The following is a 21,772-nucleotide window of genomic DNA, read 5'->3' as shown; positions in this document are numbered from 1 at the left end:
GCTGTGCATGTGCAGGAGCTGTATATGTGCGAGAGCCGTGTGAGAGATGTATATATATGTGAGAGCTGTATAACAGGGTTGTATGTGTGAGAAAGCTGTGCACGTGCAGGAGCTGTATATGTGCGAGAGCCGTGTGAGAAATGTATATATGTGAGAGTTGTATATCAGGGTTGTATGTGTGAGAAAGCTGTGCATGTGCAGGAGCTGTATATGTGCGAGAGCCGTGTGAGAGATGTACATATGTGAGAGATGTATAAGTGAGAAAGCTGTGCATGTGCAGGAGCTGTATATGTGCAAGAGCCGTGTGAGAGATGCATATATGTGAGAGCTGTATAACAGGGTTGTATGTGTGAGAAAGCTGTGCATGTGCAGGAGCTGTATATGTGCGAGAGCCATGTGAGAGATGTATATATGTGAGAGCTGTATAACAGGGTTGTATGTGTGAGAAAGCTGTGCATGTGCAGGAACTGTATATGTGCGAGAGCCGTGTGAGAGATGTATATATGTGAGAGCTGTATAAGTGAGAAAGCTGTGCATGTGCAGGAGCTGTATATGTGCGAGAGCCGTGTGAGAGATGTATATATGTGAGAGCTGTATAAGTGAGAAAGCTGTGCATGTGCAGGAGCTGTATATGTGCGAGAGCCGTGTGAGAGATGTATATATGTGAAAGCTGTATAACTGAGAAAGCTGTGCATGTGCAGGAGCTGTATATGTGCGAGAGCCGTGTGAGAGATGTATATATGTGAGAGCTGTATAAGTGAGAAAGCTGTGCATGTGCAGGAGCTGTATATGTGCGAGAGCCGTGTGAGAGATGTATATATGTGAGAGCTGTACAAGTGAGAAAGCTGTGCATGTGCAGGAGCTGTATATGTGCGAGAGCCGTGTGAGAGATGTATATATGTGAGAGCTGTACAAGTGAGAAAGCTGTGCATGTGCAGGAGCTGTATATGTGCGAGAGCCGTGTGAGAGATGTATATATGTGAGAGCTGTATAAGTGAGAAAGCTGTGCATGTGCAGGAGCTGTATATGTGCAAGAGCCATGTGAGAGATGTATATATGTGAGAGCTGTATAACAGAGTTGTATGTGTGAGAAAGCTGTGTATATGCAGGAGTTGTATATGTGTGAGAGCCGTATAACTGAAAGAGCTGTATGTGTGAGAGTTGTACATGTGAGAACTGTATAACTTAGAGTTGTATGTGTGAGAAAGCTTTATGTGCAGGAGTTGTATATGCGAGAGCTGTATATATGCGAGAGCTGTATAACTGAAAGAGTTGTATGTCTGTGAAAACTGTGTGTGAGAGTTATATATGTGAGAGCACTGTGTGAGAAATGTATGCATGTGAGAGCTGTATAACTGAAAGAGCTGTGTGTGTGAGAAAGCTGTACATGTGAGAGCTGTATAACTGAAAGACTATGTGCGAGAGCTGAAAAACTGAAAGACCTGTACATGTGAGAAAGCTGTACATGTGAGAGCTGTATAACTGAAAGAGTTGTATGTGTGAGAAAGCTGTATGTGCAGGAACCACATAATGTGAGAGCTGTACATGTGCGAGAGCTGTATGTGTGAGAAAGTTGTGCATGTGCGGGAGCTGTACATGTGAGAGCTGTATGTGTGAGAAAGCTGTATAATGTGCAAAAGCCATGTGAGAGATCTATGTATGTGAGACCTGTATAACTGAAAGAGCTGCATGTGTGAGAGATGCATGTATGTGAGAGCTGTATCACTGAAAGAGTTGTATGTCTGTGAAAACTGTGTGTGAGAGTTATATATGTGAGAGCACTGTGTGAGAAATGTATGCATGTGAGAGCTGTATAACTGAAAGAGCTGTGTGTGTGAGAAAGCTGTACATGTGAGAGCTGTATAACTGAAAGACTATGTGCGAGAGCTGAAAAACTGAAAGACCTGTACATGTGAGAAAGCTGTACATGTGAGAGCTGTATAACTGAAAGAGTTGTATGTGTGAGAAAGCTGTATGTGCAGGAACCACATAATGTGAGAGCTGTACATGTGCGAGAGCTGTATGTGTGAGAAAGTTGTGCATGTGTGGGAGCTGTACATGTGACAGCTCTATGTGTGAGAAAGCTGTATAATGTGCAAAAGCCATGTGAGAGATCTATGTATGTGAGACCTGTATAACTGAAAGAGCTGCATGTGTGAGAGATGCATGTATGTGAGAGCTGTATCACTGAAAGAGTTGTATGTCTGTGAAAACTGTGTGTGAGAGTTATATATGTGAGAGCACTGTGTGAGAAATGTATGCATGTGAGAGCTGTATAACTGAAAGAGCTGTGTGTGTGAGAAAGCTGTACATGTGAGAGCTGTATAACTGAAAGACTATGTGCGAGAGCTGAAAAACTGAAAGACCTGTACATGTGAGAAAGCTGTACATGTGAGAGCTGTATAACTGAAAGAGTTGTATGTGTGAGAAAGCTGTATGTGCAGGAACCACAATGTGAGAGCTGTACATGTGCGAGAGCTGTATGTGTGAGAAAGCTGTATAATGTGCAAAAGCCATGTGAGAGATCTATGTATGTGAGACCTGTATAACTGAAAGAGCTGCATGTGTGAGAGATGCATGTATGTGAGAGCTGTATCACTGAAAGAGTTGTATGTGTGAGAAAGCTGTATGTGCGGGAGCTGGATATGTGAGAGCTGGATATGCGCGAGAACCATGTGAGAGATGTATGTATGTGAGAGCTGTAGATGTGCGAGAGCCATGTGAGAGATGTACGTACGCAAGAGCTGTATGTGTATGAAAGCTGTGCATGTGCGAGAGCCATGTGAGAGTTGTATGTGTGAGAAAGCTGTATATGTGTGAGAGATATATGTATGAGAGAGCTGTATGTGTGAGAAAGCTGTGTATATGTGAGAGCTGTATATGTGCGAGAGAGCTCTGTGTGAGAAAGCTGTATGCGCGAGAGCTATATGTAAGAGAACCGTATGTGCGAACGCTGTAAGCACCACAGGAAGGGTCAGAGCAGACTCTACTTCCTGAGGAGGCTCGGGTCCTTCAGGATCCGCCAAAAACTGCTGCTGATGTTCTACCAGTCTGTGTTGGTAGCCAGTGTCCTCTTCTGTGCTGTAGTGTGTTGGGGAGGCAGCATTAAGAAGAGACGCTGGACAGCTCGACAGGCTGGTGAGGAAAGCTGGCTCTGTGCTGGGAACTGAGCTGGAGTCCCTTACATCAGTGGCAGAGCGAAGGGCCCTGAGCAAACTGCTCTCAATCATGGACAATGTTCACCACCCTCTGCACAGTGCCAGCGTCAGGCAGAAGAGCTCGTTCAGAGGCAGACTGTTGTCCCTGCCCTGCACTACGGACAGATTCAGGAAGTCTTTTGTCTCTCAAGCCATTAGACTGTTCAACTCCTCCTGGCTCAGCAAAAATAAGACTCTGCTGTACTCAGGACAAGTTACACTGCTCACTTCATGTCTATTGCACTTTTCTGCTGCTTACATAGATGTACAATATATGCATAGATGGGTATATACAGATATTTGTGGATTAGCCGGTATGTTGTACTTTACCGTATTATATACTTTATTATTATATACTGTTATAATGTACCTACTTACTTATATATATTATACATACTGCTATATATACACACTAACTTAATATTTATTTTTTTCGCGGTGCGGTTTCCATCAAATCCTGCGCACTGATTGGCTGGCGAGTGGGTCCATATCCTATGATACGGACCTCAGTTACGGACCTCTGGCGACTCGCTCGTTCACAACAACAACAAACATGGTAGCATTTTTTTGTCAACATTTATCTTTTTTTCTAAGATTTATTTATAAGATTATCAAAAATCTTAAACATTTTTGCCAGCATTTCTCAGGAGAATAGCATTAATTTTACATCATGGATAGCGATGACGACAGTCTTCACAGCGAAAGCGAGTTTTACTACCCTGAGGAAGAAAAAAGAAAACATTTCAGGAGAAAGCTAAAAATCTGTAACTGTTGCTAACGCCGAGCAAAAACATGTCTGAATCCTGAATGACTCGATTTTGTATAAATAGGGGGCTACATGGGCAGCAAAATATAGTTTTTTTTTCCTGCCATGGAAGTGCACTTGTATACCGAGGAAGAAGCCATTTGCATTACAGCCATGATTGAGGATTCAAAATAGCATTAATTTTACAGCATGGATAGCGATAATGACAGTGTTCACAGCAAAAGTGAGTTTTGCTACCCTGAGGAAGAAAAAATAAAACATTTCAGGAGAAAGCTAAAAACCTCTAACTTGCTAACGCCGAGCAAAAACATGGCTGAATCCTGAATGACTCGATTTTGTCTAAATGGGGGACTACATAGGCGGTAAAATGTAGTTTTTTTCCTGCCATGGAAGTGCACTTGCATACCAAGGAGGAAGCCATTTGCATTACAGCCGTGAATGAGGATTCAAAATAGTGGCTCGGCTCGGTTTTCCCTTTCAGGCGCTCTCGTTTTCTGTTAGAATTTGGTAAAGAAAAACATAAACATATTATTTACCAGCTTAAGGTCGGTCCGAATGGTGAAATACCATGACCTCGGCCTTGAATACTGACCTCGGCCCAGAGGGCCTCGCTCAGTACTTTCAAGACCTCGGTCACGGTATTTCATGATACGGACCTCCCAGCTGGTAAATAACATATACATATTAACTTATTATATATTGTACACTATCACACTATTACATATACTATATGTACTGATATATACTTTAACTATGCCTATTATGTACTATACTATGCTTTTTATCTACCATATACCACTAAACACACTGCACATGTATGTAACTGTCCAAGTATTTTCACTGCTCCTTACACTCTTATTAGCACTGTGACTGGTTACCGCCAACTGCACTACCTCACCACCTCCCACGCTGAGCTGTATATTCTATTACTTGCTCTTATTGGTAATGTTTTATTTCTTTGGTATTTTGTATTTTAGTTTTTAATACGACCTCCATGTATAATGCTATTTAGTTTTTGTATTCATCTTGTGCAATGCGGAATTGTTACTGGATACCTTGAATTTCCCTCTGGGATTAATAAAGTATCATCATCATCATCATTTCCTCCTACACAGTAACTAAAACTGTGTCTGTAACTTGTTTTTTTTTTCCATTTCTCTCTCCAGATAAGTGCTCCTTTCTATTTGTGTGATCGATGAAGTACGTGAAATGTGTTTTGCTGACCAAAAGCTGCACAAAATGCCATCCAGCCTGCATATGATAGCACATAAAAGGCCTTCAGTGACCAACCTGAGCATCTTTCTCTAGTTTAATGAGGAAATGCTGTTTGCCGACTTCTTATATACTCTTATTCCTCTGAGCTTCAGTCTCACGCTAGTCATGCTGGGGCTCCTTGGGGGAGTGGCGTGTTGCTTTTAGCAAATCTGCCAAACGTCTCTCGCCACAAAATGCGATTACAAGTGGTCAGTAAAAACGCATTCGAGACGCATGAAAAGGCCAAGTGTGAATCCGATTCGGCTGATCGCTTGTGACGCGATCACTCGAGACGGGAGTTAATACCAGCTGCAAGCAGGGCTTAAGAGGTGAAAAAACCTGTTCCTGATCAGCTCAGCCCATCAATATCCGGCAAGTTATATGAATAACATACACACGACACAAATCACACACTCAGATGAAGACCAAGTTGAACAAATAAACTGGGGCGTGAAAGAACAACAAGGCTTTTTCCCCTTAATACCTGAACTGTAATGTGAAAACACCGAGCTGAGCGTGCTGATCGGCAAAGCAGGAACAGCAATGGCCTGTCTTGTGAAGAGAGTCTGGGACAACACCATGCTCACGACCAACACCAAAATGAGAGTGTATCAGGCCTGTGTGCTGAGCACTCGCCTCTACGGAAGTGAAGCATGGACCCTCTACTCCCGCCAAGAACGCAGACTGAACACCTTCCACATGCGCTGTCTCAGAAGACTTCTGGGCATCACCTGGCAGGACCGTGTCACCAGCACCGATGTCCTGGCCAAGGCAGGGATGCCCAGCATGTTTGCCATGCTGACCCAGAGACGCCTGCGCTGGCTAGGCCACGTCAGCCGCATGGACGACGGCCACATCCCAAAGGACGTGCTGTATGGTGAGCTGGCCACAGGCTCCAGACCCACAGGACAACCTGCACTACGCTACAAGGACGTGTGCAAGCGCGACCTGAGAGCAGGCGGCTTCAACCCCGCAGACCTGGAGACGGCGGCCTCAGACCGCGCCAGCTGGCGGTCCACCACCAAGGCCGTCGTTGGGGAAGCTGAGGAAAGGACAGAGTCCCGGTGGGGGGAGAGGAGGCTCCGACGACAGCGGAGACTGCAGACGTAATCAACAGACACCCGACCAAGCAACTTCACCTGCAGCAACTGTAGCACACCGTGCGGCTCACGCATCGGCCTATACAGTCATACTAGGCGCTGCAACTCGACAACTAATGGATGACCCCTGGCGCAGACCACCATGATCTTTCCAGATCGAAGGAGGAGAGCCAACAACAACAACAATGTGGGAAACCAAAGAACAAAAATGAAGTGAAAAGTAAAACATGCTGAATGATGATGATTTAGTCGCAGTGTAACAGTACAGAATATTGTGTTATATTGTTTGAGACAAAGCTCTCGGATCACTATGTCTGGGTCTCAAACAATTCAGCCGACAGACTGGATAGGTTGTGTTCAGTCACGTGACTTTTGCCTGCGAGTTTATTTCCGGGGAATGAAGTGGTGGTCAGGTGAACCAATGTCTGCTGTTATGTAGAGTGAGTGAAACCGTCTCCGACTATTTTTGCAGTTTAAAGGCCAATGCACGGTTCAGAAAGTTGCTCTTTGTGATGGAATAGATCCTTACACGCTAGTAAAGAAGGATTTTTTTTTTCTACGGGTTGCAAAATGATCCATCCGTCAAGTTCCCCGACATCTCAAACTACTTGGTGCTGCAGAATTCATTCTATACGGACAAACAGATGAAAACCTGGAAGATCATGGAGGCGTACAACTGTTTATGTGTGGCTGGGTTAAAGATCCGGGAATCAGGACACTACAAGATAAATCCTGTCTCGTTTATGCCCAGGTAAGGAGCATTTTTGGGCTCTTTTTGGGCTCCTTTGTATGCGTCTTACAGTAATGCTTTTATGGCTGAGGACTACAGTTGACTTGCTAACTTTAGGACTGTAGTTGTCAAACAGTTCTGCACTCAAGTTTCCAACAATGAAGAGTTTAACACACCAACGAAACCGACCATGTTAAAACTGTTATCACGTTGTCTGTTATCACCCAAATGAGGATGGGTTCCCTTTTGAGTCTGGTTCCTCTCGAGGTTTCTTCCTCGTGTCGTCTGAGGGAGTTTTTCCTTGGCACTGTCGCCACAAGCTTGCTCATTGGGGATAGATTCGGGATCAAATTAGCTCATGTTGAAAGTCATTTAAATTCTGTAAAGCTGCTTTGCGACAATGTCTTTCGTTAAAAGCGCTATACAAATAAACTTGACTTGGCGTCTTTGCAATATTTGCTAGAATGCTACAAATTTTAGTTGCGGGTGTTAACACAAACTACAGCTGCTCGATTCCCAATCCTCCCTGCTATTCTCTTCTGGATAAATCATTCACAAAGATCCACAGAAACCCCTTGAAAGACCTGGGGACTGGTGAAACAGGACGGAGAAGTTATCATCGCTCACTATAACTGCATGGCCAGGGAAGTAGTTTCGTCCCGTTAAAGCATATAGGCAGAACCATGGCCTCACTTTCGTTTATAAACGCCTTGAGACCTCAAGAATGGCGCAGGACTAGTTTTAAGAGTTAAAAATTACCATATTAAATTTACTGTTATGATTAAAGTGATTTATATGGTAGCGGTCTGAGTGAATGACCTTGACGTCCGTAACATCATAGCAGGAAGTCTATCGGTCTCATCGCCATTTCCGCTATACTAAAGCACAGAGCTGACTGCAACTCTGATCCTCCATTTTGAGCTAATTTATCGCCATGCCATGTAGATGTGTTGCTGGCCGGTGCAGTAACACGACAGAAGGTGGATTTACGATGGATTCATGGCCCAAGAATGTTCAAACTGCAAAGATTTGGATGCGTTTTGCGAGAAGTTCACAGGCACATTGGGCATCTATGAAGTGGTCTTTCCTCTGCTCTGCACATTTTACTGAAGACTCGTACGAAACCTCTGATCTGTTGAGGAGCGTTGGCTATAAGCCCATATTGAAAGAGGGTGCAATATCAACAATTAAATAAAGCTATAAGTATTTTATTTATTTACTTATTTTTAAAAAGGAAAGTGAGTTTAGTTGCACCAGTTTTCCCGGAGTGAGCCGAGGGTTGTTGGTAAAACCCGGGACGGAACGGGACATGACATATCACTCGGGCAGTGACCACTGGTTGTTGCTAAAACCGGTGACGTCACGTTCCGTCCCGGGTTTTAGTAATTGCCTGAGCCGAGCAGTAACGGCGGAGTACTCTGTATGGACAAAATAGAGAATGAGTGGAGCAGCCGTCTTATTTCTAAACTGGATATCGCTGCCATCTCGCCCTTACGTGGAAGTAGCGAATGAACGGAGAACTGAACGAACAACTGAAAGTCAGATTGTTTCAAAACAATCGGCCACAAGATCGGCCTTCAAGAAGTGAAAACACAGACGGGTAAGCTCCGACTCTTATTTGGATAAAAAAAAAAAAAAATGTTGTTTACCTGCATTTAGATTAATACATATAACTTGTATTGTGTGTTTAAGATTATTTAATTTGCTTCAGAATGTGATTGTCTCAGTTCATCTGATTATTTAATTAGCCTTTTACGTTTTATCAGTGAAAATGCATGCATGTACATGTATGTTGCATAAGTTATAACACCCATCCTGTTTTAATGAGAGTCAACCCACAATCAATGAAGTCAAATCAGTCTTAGTTGAGCAAGTCGGTAACAGGATTTCTTACTTTCACCGTAAATTTTTATTTATATGACTTTGGTCTATAGCTGTCAAAGGCCTCGGCCTTAAAACCGGTTAAAACCGGCTGCTAGTTTGGATGGTAGATGGTGACTATGATCTCACAGTAACCAAAAACACATCTGAGGACTGAAGTGTCTCCTGAACTTCAAAACATCACGAAATAACGGAAAATGGCGAGAAAAGTGATTTTTGAAACCAAACGAAATAAGTCAGCGGAATTTACAAACCTTTCCTGAAGTGATCACTGCACACTCGAGCATTCTTCGACTCGGCTCCCTTTGAGGTTCAAGAGCCACCTTTTGGTAAAGTCATTTGCTCTTCCACCCTTTATCACTTCACGGGGAACCTGGATTCGAGGAGCGCAAAACAACGCAAGCGTCGGGCATTTTATCAACTAGCAAGGCGCCACAGCGACAGTAACGCTTTGTGAACAGTGAGCTTACCCGACCACCACTTCATGTCTTGCATATATCTAATGAGGTGGATGTGACGTTGGATATAACCCACTTATAACAATATCAGCTTCTCCGAACCATGCTGTGAGGCGAATGTCTAACATACTAGCATCCTACTGAAGCTAGAAGTTTACGCCAAAGCCTGATGAGCACTTAATTTCTCGGAAACAAACAAAAAAAAAAAGGCGGAAACAAAGCAAAGGGCAGAAACGGCCAAATACGAGAATCGATCTCCAACGCGAACGCAACGGTCACATTTTGTGCTGGTCGGTGGGAAAACAAGAAACAACACACATGGCAAAGTCTCAGGCTCTGCCCGGCCGCTAAAGGAAGCTGCTGGTTGTTTTTAAATGTAAATCTGTTGAACAAATGTGTGCTGACTTTCTTTCTCGTTTTTTTTTTTTTACCCCCCATTCAAATGCACAGTGTTTGTTTTGGTTCATGCTGCTAAGAATCCGGTGGGATCGAACAAAAACGAGGCTGTCATCATATTAAATCATCGAGATTAAATCAGCTAGTTAATCTAGAACAGACCTGGGCATTTTACGGCCCGCGGGCCGCATCCGGCCCGTTGGTTCATTCTGACCGGCTCGCGTAAGGTTAATTGGAAATTACAAAATAAACGTATTTTTCTAATTTTACCTCATGCATGGACTGAATGTGCATTGCTTTTATTCTGAAGTTGTGTTCAACAAAAACGTAAGGCGCGCGACATGAACATGACTTTTTTTTTTTTTTTTTTTACTACTTCCGTAATTTGTCCAGACCAACCACAAACTTGTACGTCATCTTTCAAACGGTCCATCCAATCACATAGTGTGACGTCACCAGCAGGCGCCGGAGCCCGAGCCTATCTGTAGATCTGATACCTACACCGAATCGACGTTGTTGCGAGCAGGTCACAAGAAGACTTTAGCCCCCAAAATGTCCGCAAACAGAAGAAAGGTAGATGCCGAATGCAGGGCTTTCAACAAAACATGGACTGCTAAGTATTGGCTCTACCTACATATGTGAACAAACATTTTCAGTGATGAAGTTTAACAAATCCAGGTATAGATCCTCTCTCACTGATGATCATCTGTCAGCTGTGCTTCGCATCTCCACCTCAGACATTCAGCCTGACTCTGATGCACTCGTTAAAGACCAACAGAGACTAGATTTCTCTCACTGAACAAATAAAAAACACCAAATGAGGTGATTAGACAACAAATGTGGGCATCATGATTATAATATGATGTATCTTGCTTGATATTTGGAGTAGAAAGACAATATTGTGATGTCTTTATTGTGTTTTGGGGTGAATGTGACTTTTTGTATAAAATGGTACAAACGTCACATTTTGTTAACCATTGTTTTGGGAAATTTGATTGAATAAATGACATTTTTCGTAAGGCAACCTCGTTTTTTCCCCATACTCTTACCAGTCTTAGCAGCTTGTAAAAACAATGTTATTTACTGCTTTATATAAAGAAATACAATTAATATTATGCAGAGTTTAGTTCAGCCTTTTGGTCCGGCCCTCCACAAAATGTTCTGTTTCTCATGTGGCCCCATGGAAAAAATAATTGCCCACCCCTGATCTAGAACTAGCATCCATAAGATGCAGACTACGCTGTCATGGCTCAGCGTTGAGAAGAGGCTGACCCTAAGTACAGTGACATTTCTTAGTGAAACAATGAAAACGCATGGACCTGAGTTTAGGATACATCAAGTAGTGTTTTGTAATACAGTTCACAAACATGACACCAGGAAAGCGGGCAAGGGTGATATTGTACAACCAAATCCAATAACTAATTCACTGAAAAGAACTGTGCTTTAGAGAGGAATTAAGACATGGAATGAATTGCCACTTGATATTCGTCAAGATAAATGTAAAAGATCCTTTAAAAAGAGACTAAAAGTGTATCTTCTGAATGGTTAATCTAGGTGTCGGCTTAAGCTGTATAGTTTGTATTTTTATATTGTTTATTAGGTGTGCAAAGGAGTACTTTAGCAATGTACAGGTGGCAGCACTGCATTTTACTTTTTGAAAAATTGAGGTGGCGGCACTGTATTTTATAACTGTTTGCTACAATTGTTCCTGAATTTTTTTAGTATTTCATGCATTTTGCTATATTAGAATTTTTGAACTTTGAACTTAGCATTTTGTAATGCACGTATATTTGTATGTTTTTAACTGTTGAAATGATGTGATATGTTTTGAACTGGGGACCCCAGGAAGACTAGCGAACTGCTATGGCACAAGCTAATGGGGATCCTTTAATCATTCATTCTCATTATCTCTAGCCGCTTTATCCTGTTCTACAGGGTCGCAGGCAAGCTGGAGCCTATCCCAGCTGACTACGGGTGAAAGGCGGGGTACACCCTGGACAAGTCGCCAGGTCATCACAGGGCTGACACATAGGCCAAGTTTACATTAGACCGTATCTGTCTCGTTTTCTTCACGGATGCACTGTCCGTTTACATTAAACCGCCTGGAAACGCCGGGAAACAGGAATCCGCCAGGGTCCACGTATTCAATCCAGATCGTGTCTGGTCCGGTGCTGTGTAAACATTGAGAATACGCGGATACGCTGTGCTGAGCTCTAGCTGGCGTCGTCATTGGACAACGTCACTGTGACATCCACCTTCCTGATTCGCTGGCGTTGGTCATGTGACGCAACTGCTGAAAAACGGCGCGGACTTCCGCCTTGTATCACCTTTCATTAAAGAGTATAAAAGTATGAAAATACTGCAAATACTGATGCAAATACTGCCCATTGTGTAGTTATGATTGTCTTTAGGCTTGCCATCCTTCCACTTGCAAGTGGTAAGTGATATGCGCTGGGATCACACACACAGCGGCTCAGTCCCGAATCACAGCTTGTGCACTTCGCGCTCTGTGAGCTGCGCAGGGCCGGAGTGCGCACCCTCCAGAGGGCACTCGCTGTTCAGGGCGGAGTGATTTGGAGCGCAGGATGCCTGCGGAGCCGAGCGTATCCGTGTATTGGTGTTGTTGTGTGCACGCGAATCGTTTTAAAAACGTTAATCTGATGATCCGCTGATACGGTCTAATGTAAACCCCACCATAGACACAGACAACCATTCACACTCACATTCACACCTACGGTCAATTTAGAGCCACCAATTAACCTAACCTGCATGTCTTTGAACTGTAGGGGAAACCGGAGCACCCAGAGGAAACCCACGCGGACACGGGGAGAACATGCAAACTCCGCACAGAAAGGCCCTCGCCGGCCACGGGGCTCGAACCCGGACCTTCTTGCTGTGAGGCGACAGCGCTAACCACTACACCACCGTGCCAGCCCCGGGATCCTTTAATAAAATAAATAAATAATAAATCAGGTGTTGAGACACTGCTGTATCAAATCACATTTGTGACTCATCACAGCGCGAAAATTTCGGTAAACTGAATCTTTGAAACGTTTGTCAAACAACATTCGATTTCACAAGGAACAAGAAGAGTTGGAATTCTTACGCACTTCTTGTAAACCGTTTCAAATTGCCATGAAAGCAGTGTAAGTGCACCTCGGTGTCAGAAAAAGAACCAGAATATGACCGGCTTATCGTGAAAACGTGGCTCTGCTGCTGAACCTTGAAAAACGCTCGTGATTACAGGTGTTGAATCTTTCACGCGCGCGCACGTACAGAGACGAACAGGGGAACGGGTGACGCTAACAACTTGTGAGCAAATGCTGCATGCTATTAGCAGTGCATATGTGAAGGTGTGAGGAAAACAATGTGTGGAGAAAGTCATTAGCGCCTATGAGAATCCGCTTTGTATACACAAATTACCGCAGTAATTAGTGACAAAACAGCACAAAAGCTTCTGGGGCTCCAAGTGCATTTTAATCTACTGCCAGGAAAGAGAGGTGATTCACCGAATATAAATGACCTCCAACTGTGGACGGGACTATCATCAGCACTCTATGTGTGCGCACACGTGTGTGTATGTGTGTGTGGCAGAGATTGAGCCAGAGCAGTGTGTTTGAGAGAGTCCATTTCTCTCTCGCAGCACTTCAAACGCGCAGGCGTAATTACAGGCGTCTTTCATCAACAGGGAAAAACAACCACACAAAAACACTCAAAGTCAGCCGCGTGGGACTTTCCCACTGACATCTGGGTAACGGTGCGGAAAATACGACGATGCTCCAGCGTCTTGCCTGCAGCAACTAGCCACGCCGCTGGAGTGTACACAGGGCTTAACACGCTGCATCATGCCAAGCTAAGCAGCATTGACGTTCTCCCGGCTTTAAATCAATTACAAACACAGAGACAGAGAGAGAACGATGAAGTGGGAAAGGGTGGACGATGTTCCCATGGTGATTCGTGCACCGCCGGGCCTTTGGGGTAAAGCAGGTTGCTTCTGCCCATGGTGCAGCGTGAGAATATTCATCATCGGTCTCGTTCCTGGACAGAGGCCCGAGAAATAAGGAGAGAATGAGACTGAACACCTTCACGCCTGGGATTCGTGCAGTGCTGCTACTGTAACCAGGTAACACACACACAACGCACAGGCTGTTTTCTCTCCCAGCAGTGCAACCCTCTGCCTGAGCGTTCACACACACAGTGAGTGTAAGCAAGCCCAGGATCTGGTGAACAGGGAATCAATTTACCTGAATGCCATCCAGCAGCTTGCTCATGCACCAGAAGCTGTCAGCCTCGATGTTCCGCAGCACCTCTTCCTGCAAGCTGGAAACATCGAAATTTTCCACCTCTTCCTCTACAGACAAAAAAAAAAAAAGACGGAGGAGGAAGTGAGAACAGCAGACAGCGAGAGAAAGGATGAGGGGAAATGAGAAGAGAGACAAAGAGATCAAATCAGACGAGATAACATGGCCAAAGGTATCATTACACTAAACATTTACATCATATACACGACACGAGTCAGGAATGAGACGCGCAAATACTCATCATTTAATCAGAGGCACAATTTTATTGGCTGGGATGATGAAATAAACCTAAATTACATATTTGGTGAGTTTAGTTCTAATCAGGTAAGAAGGTTAATTATTCGAGACTTCAAAACATGAAATCGGCATTCATGTGCTGAGATCTCACGATCTGTCGAGCCATCCATTTATCTAGGATTGAAAAGATGCACTGGGAGTAGGGAGCAGTTATTTTCGAAAGTGAAGGAACGCAGGCGTACAGTTGGAAGAGAACTCGTGCTTTCGGTTTAATATAATAAAATGATCAAGTGTAATAAACGTGGTTTGTCTCTAAAGTGGATGATTAGTAATCGTGGGACCGATATTACTTCAAGTGGAGTCATTATCGCACAGCTGGCTTGTCGGTGTGAAATATGGAGAGCAGCAGTCCAAAGTTTGGACACACGGGCTAATTCAATAGTTTTTTTCTTTATTTTTATTCATTAAAAGACACTTTTAGCCCTTTTCCACCAAAGCAGTTCCAGGGCTGGTTCGGGGCCAGTGCTCAGTTTGGAACCGGGTTTTCTGTTTCCACTGACAAAGAACTGGCTCTGGGGCCAGAAAAATCGGTTCCAGGGTAGCACCAGCTCTTTGCTGGGCCAGAGGAAAGAACTGCTTACGTAAGCGGGGGGCGGAGTTGTTAAGACCAACAATAATAACAAGACCGCGAGAGGGCGCCATTTTTAAATAAGCGACGAGATATCATGGATGCAGTAAAGCAGCAGTCATCCATTATTGTTGTTGTTGCTGCTGTTTCTTCTTCGTGTTGTTGCTTCGATGTTTGCGCCAAGGTTTACGCAAACGCAGCGACGTAACTGACGTATACAGTGACGTAATGACGTGGCTCCCCTTAGCACCCCGAGCTATGGAAAAGCAAACTGGTTCTCAGCTGGTTCGCAAGTTGAACAAGTTGTGAACCAGCACCAGCCCTGGAACTGATTTGGTGGAAAAGGGGTATTAGTGTCTTAAAGTAAAGATGGATGTCATTTCTCTTTACTTAGTTGAGCAGTTCTTGACATAATATGGATTACTACAGTTGTGGAATAGGGCTATTTACTGTATTTATTATTTCTTGTTTGAGCTTAGACGCATTAAGAAGGCAAGAAACTTGTGCACTCATTAACTTTTGACGAGGCACCTGTTAATTGAAAAGCGTTCCAGGTGACTCCCTCATGAAGCTGGGTAAGATAATGCCAACAGTGTGCAAAGCATCATCAAGGTAAACGCTGGAGACTTTGAAGAATCTAAACTATGAAACTTTTTTTAAAGGCTTTTTGTTTACTACGTAATTTTCAGATGTTCCTTGTGTTCTTTCATAGTTTTGATGTCTTCAGTATTGTTAAACAATGTACAAAACAGTCACAATACAGAAAATCCTATCAATGAGTAGGAGTGTACAAACTTGTGACTGGTACTGTATGCGTATATATATATATATATATATATATATATATATATATATATATATTAGTGCTGTCAAAAATGTTGCGTTATTAACACGTTAACTTGACTCAATTTTAACGGCGATAATTTTTTTATCGCGAGATTAACGCTCTGTGACATGATGCCACGCCCCGCACAGCCAGAGTCCTCTGCCCTCCCCCGAAGAGCCACGGTGCTAAGTTTCGTTTTCCCATCGGCAGCTCCAGCCCCACTTTGCAGTGGCTGTGACAAGACGTGTTATGCTCTGCAATAAAAAAAAAAAAAAAACACTGGTACAACCAGTGTTCGAACTATGCCAATATTTTCGGGGGGTCCCTTTTTTTTCCCTTGGGGGGGGTGCTTGCGCTTGTCTCAGAGCGCGGCTCTCCATCGCGCGCTCACTTCGGATATGCAAATGCTTCCCGTTACACACGATTGCTATGTCAATAAACATCATTTTGCCAATATTTTAGAGACCCCCCCAACATTTCCCAAATCATGTTTCAAGGGATCTCATGTCTGTTTCAGGGGATCTCGGATCCCCCGAGTACCCCCGTAGTTCGAACGGTGAGCAAGCCCATTCACTTTTTTATGCTGATAAGAGAATTACAATGGTTTTTCATGTGACAAAAATGTGCGATTAAACTGCGATTAATCGCGAGTTAACTATGATAGTCGCGACATTAATCGCGATTAAATATTTTAATCGCTTGACAGCACTAATATATATGTGCGCGCGTGTATTTTATATATATATATAAAAAATGTGTGTGTGTGTGTGTGTGTGTGTGTGTGTGTGTATGTATGTGTCTATATATATATATATATATATTAGTGCTGTCAAAGTTAACGCGATAACACGTTAACGCGATAACGCGTTAACGCGATCTCAATTTAACGCGATTAAAAAAAATAGTGCCGTTAACGCAAATTCTAATTTGGCCCTGCGAGTCACCCGTAGTTCCTGTTGAGGCTTGTCGCGCGCTGCGTTTAACTGTACCAACAGGTTTACTGTCCAAACGAGATCACATGGGATTACCTTTCACAGGCGAGACTGGAAAAATACTTTTCAATACTGTTCCTTCAGTCTTCAGTTTCCCAGCTCATCTCCACCGGGTAGGTGTAGAGTTATACGCAGTGAGAATTAGAGAATACAGTGCCACACTATGATGAACGTTTTTGAACGCATGATGAATGTTTTATTTTTGTTATCTGTTTTTTTCTTCTTTTATGGCAAATACTTCTCTTCGAAAGAAACTAATGAAGAGTAAAATAAAACTTTATTTTCACAGTGATCTGCACTTTATTTTTCATCCCTTGGTTTTCTCATCTAATATGGAAGTTATGGATGTCAGTGGCTGTGACAAGACGCGTTATGCTCTTCAATAAAAAAAAAAAAAAAAAAAACATTGGTACAAAGCAAGCCCATTCACTTTTTTATGCTGATAAGAGAATTACAATGGTTTTTCATGTGACAAAAATATGCGATTAAATTGTGATTAATCGCGAGTTAACTATGACAGTCGCGACATTAATCGCGATTAAATATTTTAATCGTTTGACAGCACTAATATATATATACACACACACACACACACACTATATGGACACAAGTGTTTTGCTGGGAAATACGCCACTTGTATTTTTCATACAAGCTACATCCGGGTCATCAAGAACTACAAACGTGGCATATTTTCCAATATCCATATTATCCAATTCCAAATTGATGAATTGTTTTGAGAAACGTGGGTACTTTTTGTCTGTGACTGTGTCTATATAATAAAAAGAAAATCACACGTTGGCTTGAAGATATGAAGTTGATCTTCTCGTGTTGAAAAACTCGCATTTTTCATACGAAATACATTGTGGATCTGAGTGACATACTTCACTCCGACGACATCACTCGCAGAGTTTTCCCGCTGACGAGACGCACGTTATCAAAATGGTGAACCGGATCAAACTTGAAACTCTTTTGATTAACTTCTTTTGTGTGGATGTGTCCATATAATATAAAGAACATTACACAGTTGCACAAAGATATGAAGTTGATCTTCTCATGTTGAAAATATTTTCACTCGTTCGCTTCGTTTACTCGTGAAATATATACATTCACCACTCAAAGATAAACTTCATATCTTCATGCAACTGTGTCATATCCTCTATATATGGGAGGAGGGGGTTTATTATTCATGTTTATTATTTCCGAATTCATTCTAGTTCTTACAATAATTCATTAAAAAAAATCATCAGTCTAAAGATCAGCGTTACAGACGAGAGCAATAATACTGTATTGTTTCCCACACAGACTGGAGATAATACTCTGGTATCTCTGGTACGCTGCATCCAGGTATACTGATCAGCACCCAAGTCCATTTTATCCAAAAATAAACCATAAACTAGATAGAACTCAACGCCAACAGCGACGATGGGGATGCCTCCGCCCAGTAGACTACACGCCTTATTAAGTTGTGATTTGGGGACGGACATTTGACCTCACAGTAATCGTGACCTGGTGAAATTACTTGTATCTGCCTTGGAGATACTGTGTTCACAAGGTTTTCAGACAGACATTTGACCTCACAGCGACCTTGACCTTAGACCTTTTGATCTCAAAATCTAATCAGTTTATCTTTGTCCCCAAATGCACAAACGGTGAACGTTTGGTGAAATTCCTTTCATTAGCCTTTGAGATATCGTGTTCACAAGGTTTCGGGACGCACAGACGGACAACCGGACAACCTGAAAACATAATGCCTCCTGCACCTTACGGTGGCGGAGGCATAAAAAAAATTAACATGACTTGTTTCTAATTTGGCAGTGGCATGAAAACCTCAAACCTGGAAGGATGGGGGTTGGGTTGGGTTCAGGGAGGGGGAAAGGAGCAACGTTTTGTAGGAGCAACAGGTTTGAGGTTTTCATGCCACTGCCAAATTAGAAACAAGTCATGTTAATTTTTTTTATGCCTCCGCCACCGTAAGGTGCAGGAGGCATTATGTTTTCCGGTTGTCCGTGCGTCCGGAAAACTTTTTCATCTAAAGCTAGATTAGACCTCGAGTAGAGTCCTGCACTCCCGCGGGACCCGACGCAAAGCAGTGCGGCGCGGGACAAATTTTGAAAGCTTATTGCGGGCGCGGGCGGGAGGGGGAGTGCACAATGCGGGAGCGGGTGGGAGAGGTGATAAGCTGCAGTCCCGCTAACTAAAAACGTGTTTAAAATAAAATGTATAAATTATTAATTTATGTCTATCGTATATAATTTGTGCTGGATATTTTATTTGGCATTAATAAAAACATTTTAAGATGCCTAAATTTGCGGATGTGGTCTAATCTCGCGTACGTTTCCGATTCCTTTCCGCTCATCCGTGTTTGAGATCTCCGATCATGGCAGAAGAGCAGAGCTCCTCTAGTGAAGCTCACAATGGGTATCTCTGTAAAGCCTCAGCTGCGCATGCCGCCGGGCAACGCGCACCCTCGCTACGTGCACTAGGTGAAGGATCGGTCAGTGGAGAGCTCAGCTAAGCTCAGCATGTTTAATTCCCCAAGCCAATGACAAGAACTTTCGTGAGAAATAACGTGAACGTCTGCGTCATGAGGGATTTGCGGGCGGGAGCGGGACAAAATATGGCAGGCGCGGGCGGGAGCGGGACTGAAAATCATAATTCTTTGCGGGGGCGGGACTGCACAATGCGGGAGCGGGATTGAAAATTCTGTCCCGTGCAGACCTCTAACCTCGAGTCCAACGTTTATGTCCATGAGTTACAGAACAATCTGAACCCTCTGAACTCATGCGAATGAGACAGAACTAAAACTTCTGCTCCATACAGATGACCAGTGATTACAGCAGCACCTGACCAGCACTGATCTCAACCTCGACCTCAGAACTCCACCCCGACAGTCAATATGGCCAAAACCAAAAAGCAAACTCCCTCTTCCCAGGAACAAAACCCTTTTCATTCTCGGTAATATCACTCAAGACCATTTCTTTCCCGATGATTGTCTTAGACTGCACATCAGCACCTCCAGAAACGTTGATGTAGCAGTGAATGCACGATCAGAAAAAGAAATCATGCAGAAACTAGAAACGGTGCAAAATTTCCGGTAGGGTTATTAGTTCTGCTGTTCTGTCTAGATGTGAAGTTTGGGGTCTACTCAGTATTCAGGACTACACCAGATGGAATAAGTATTCAGAAAGCCTGCATGCAATGTTCTGTAGGAATATACAAAGAAAAAAGGCAAGCACTGAAAGCAGGACAGAATCGGGTCAATTTCCACCATGCTCTTCCAAAATACTAAATAGATTGCAAACGGAAGTGGGACGACAAACCCAAACCCCGTCCAGACTACAGCGCAATCAGGACCGAAACAGAAACTATGAATTGGTGGAGTTTTCCTTCCTTCGAATCGGAGACAGGCTCTGTAATCACAATGGAAAAGGTTCGACACAGGAGATACCGGCTGCCCACAGAGAAACTTCATACTGTAAAGAAGCTGAAGAACGGCTGCACTAGTCATCAGCTCGTGGTATAGCTACAGCCTGTCTGAGCAGCTCCGAATATTCACCTGTTCTCGTTTCCCCACACAGCACTGACCTACTGTATGACCCCGACCAACCACCAGCAATGAAACAAAGAGCTTTCCTTTATATTACAATCATGTTCCTTATAAAACAGTAACACAGGTCTGATTAGGTGAAACAAAAGAGTGCCTGAATGGTTTCGAGCTCCAGTTTGCGTTTATTCAGCGCATAATGCACTGCCGACCCCGTTTAACGACCTGTAATAAATCGGTCACGCAGCACATTTTAAACATTACAAGTGCTCGATAAGCTGAACCCAAATCTGTATCCATATCCTGTTGTCAATGATGCAGTGTACGGTCATGTTTTTCATGCTTTTTCAGCCCGTTTCTCCCTGAAATGCACTCAAATTAGGAGCTGCATGATGCTCGCCCTCCTCTTTATCAACAAACGCTGATCTTTTCCTGAGAAACACACACTTTAATACGTAGTTTAATGATTAGCGACATAAATAAATGCACTGGTAAAGAACTACATGTAAAACTATGAACTTCAATGTCCGTATTATTTAAGTTTAACACTGTAGTGTTCATAATTTCCGCATAGAATGCAAACAAACCGGTGAAATGACCGTTGCAATTTGTGAAAAATGCCATCATAATAAGGGGCGGCACAGTGATGTAGTGGTTAGCGCTGTCGCCTCACAGCAAGAAGGTCCGGGTTCGAGCCCCGTGGCCGGCGAGGGCCTTTCTGTGCGGAGTTTGCATGTTCTCCCCGTGTCCACGTGGGTTTCCTCCGGGTGCTCCGGTTTCCCCCACAGTCCAAAGACATGCAGGTTAGGTTAACTGGTGACTCTAAATTGAGCGTAGGTGTGAATGTGAGTGTGAATGGTTGTCTGTGTCTATGTGTCAGCCCTGTGATGACCTGGCGACTTGTCCAGGGTGTACCCCACCTTTCGCCCGTAGTCAGCTGGGATAGGCTCCAGCTTGCCTGCGACCCTGTAGAAGGATAAAGCGGCTACAGATAATGAGATGAGATTAGATGAGATGCTATCATAATTGCTGAAATTTTTTTAAAAGATATGTTCTTACCATCAAATACTTCCATACCATATTTTGTTGCCTTTATTTATTTTTGTATTTTTCTGGGGGTTTTGTTTTTGAGTAGTTTTTATTTCATCCTCGGTTGGTTCAGCAACACGCTCCACCGTTTGGTTTTTCTCTACTCACGGTATATGAGCTGATATCCTAGTCGTAGAGTCGCCAATCAGAGTGCGCGACTGCTCATATCCAGTGAATGTGGATAGAATAATACTCTTTATTTAAGAGCTGTCAGTAGTTTCAGTAGTCTGACAGTGAAGGCTTGTTGGGGCGAGACAGAAAACACCACTATAGTCGAGCCATATATGTAATCTGCAAAAACTTTGTTATAACGACATCATATTGATGCAGTGGCACTATCGATAAGATGTACATGGAAAGCTTTTTAAACCTC

At 43.3% G+C, this 21,772-nt stretch overlaps 1 protein-coding gene across 3 annotated transcripts in view; it reads right to left on the bottom strand.

Annotated features, from left to right (window-relative positions):
• The window catches only part of tbc1d22a (TBC1 domain family, member 22a), a 490,669-nt gene that overhangs the window by 217,176 nt on the left and 251,721 nt on the right, over nucleotides 1-21,772 (bottom strand). For all 3 annotated transcript variants that reach the window (XM_060903060.1, XM_060903062.1, XM_060903061.1), the window contains one exon: nucleotides 14,027-14,133. In XM_060903060.1, the coding sequence (XP_060759043.1) occupies nucleotides 14,027-14,133 (107 nt within the window). The remainder of the gene's footprint in view (nucleotides 1-14,026; nucleotides 14,134-21,772) is intronic.

The sequence above is a fragment of the Neoarius graeffei genome, chromosome 21 (assembly GCF_027579695.1).
Source record: "Neoarius graeffei isolate fNeoGra1 chromosome 21, fNeoGra1.pri, whole genome shotgun sequence".
Lineage (NCBI taxonomy): Eukaryota > Metazoa > Chordata > Actinopteri > Siluriformes > Ariidae > Neoarius > Neoarius graeffei.
The sequence above is the reverse complement of the archived record's forward strand: the minus strand, read 5'-3'. Positions and strand labels throughout refer to the sequence as shown.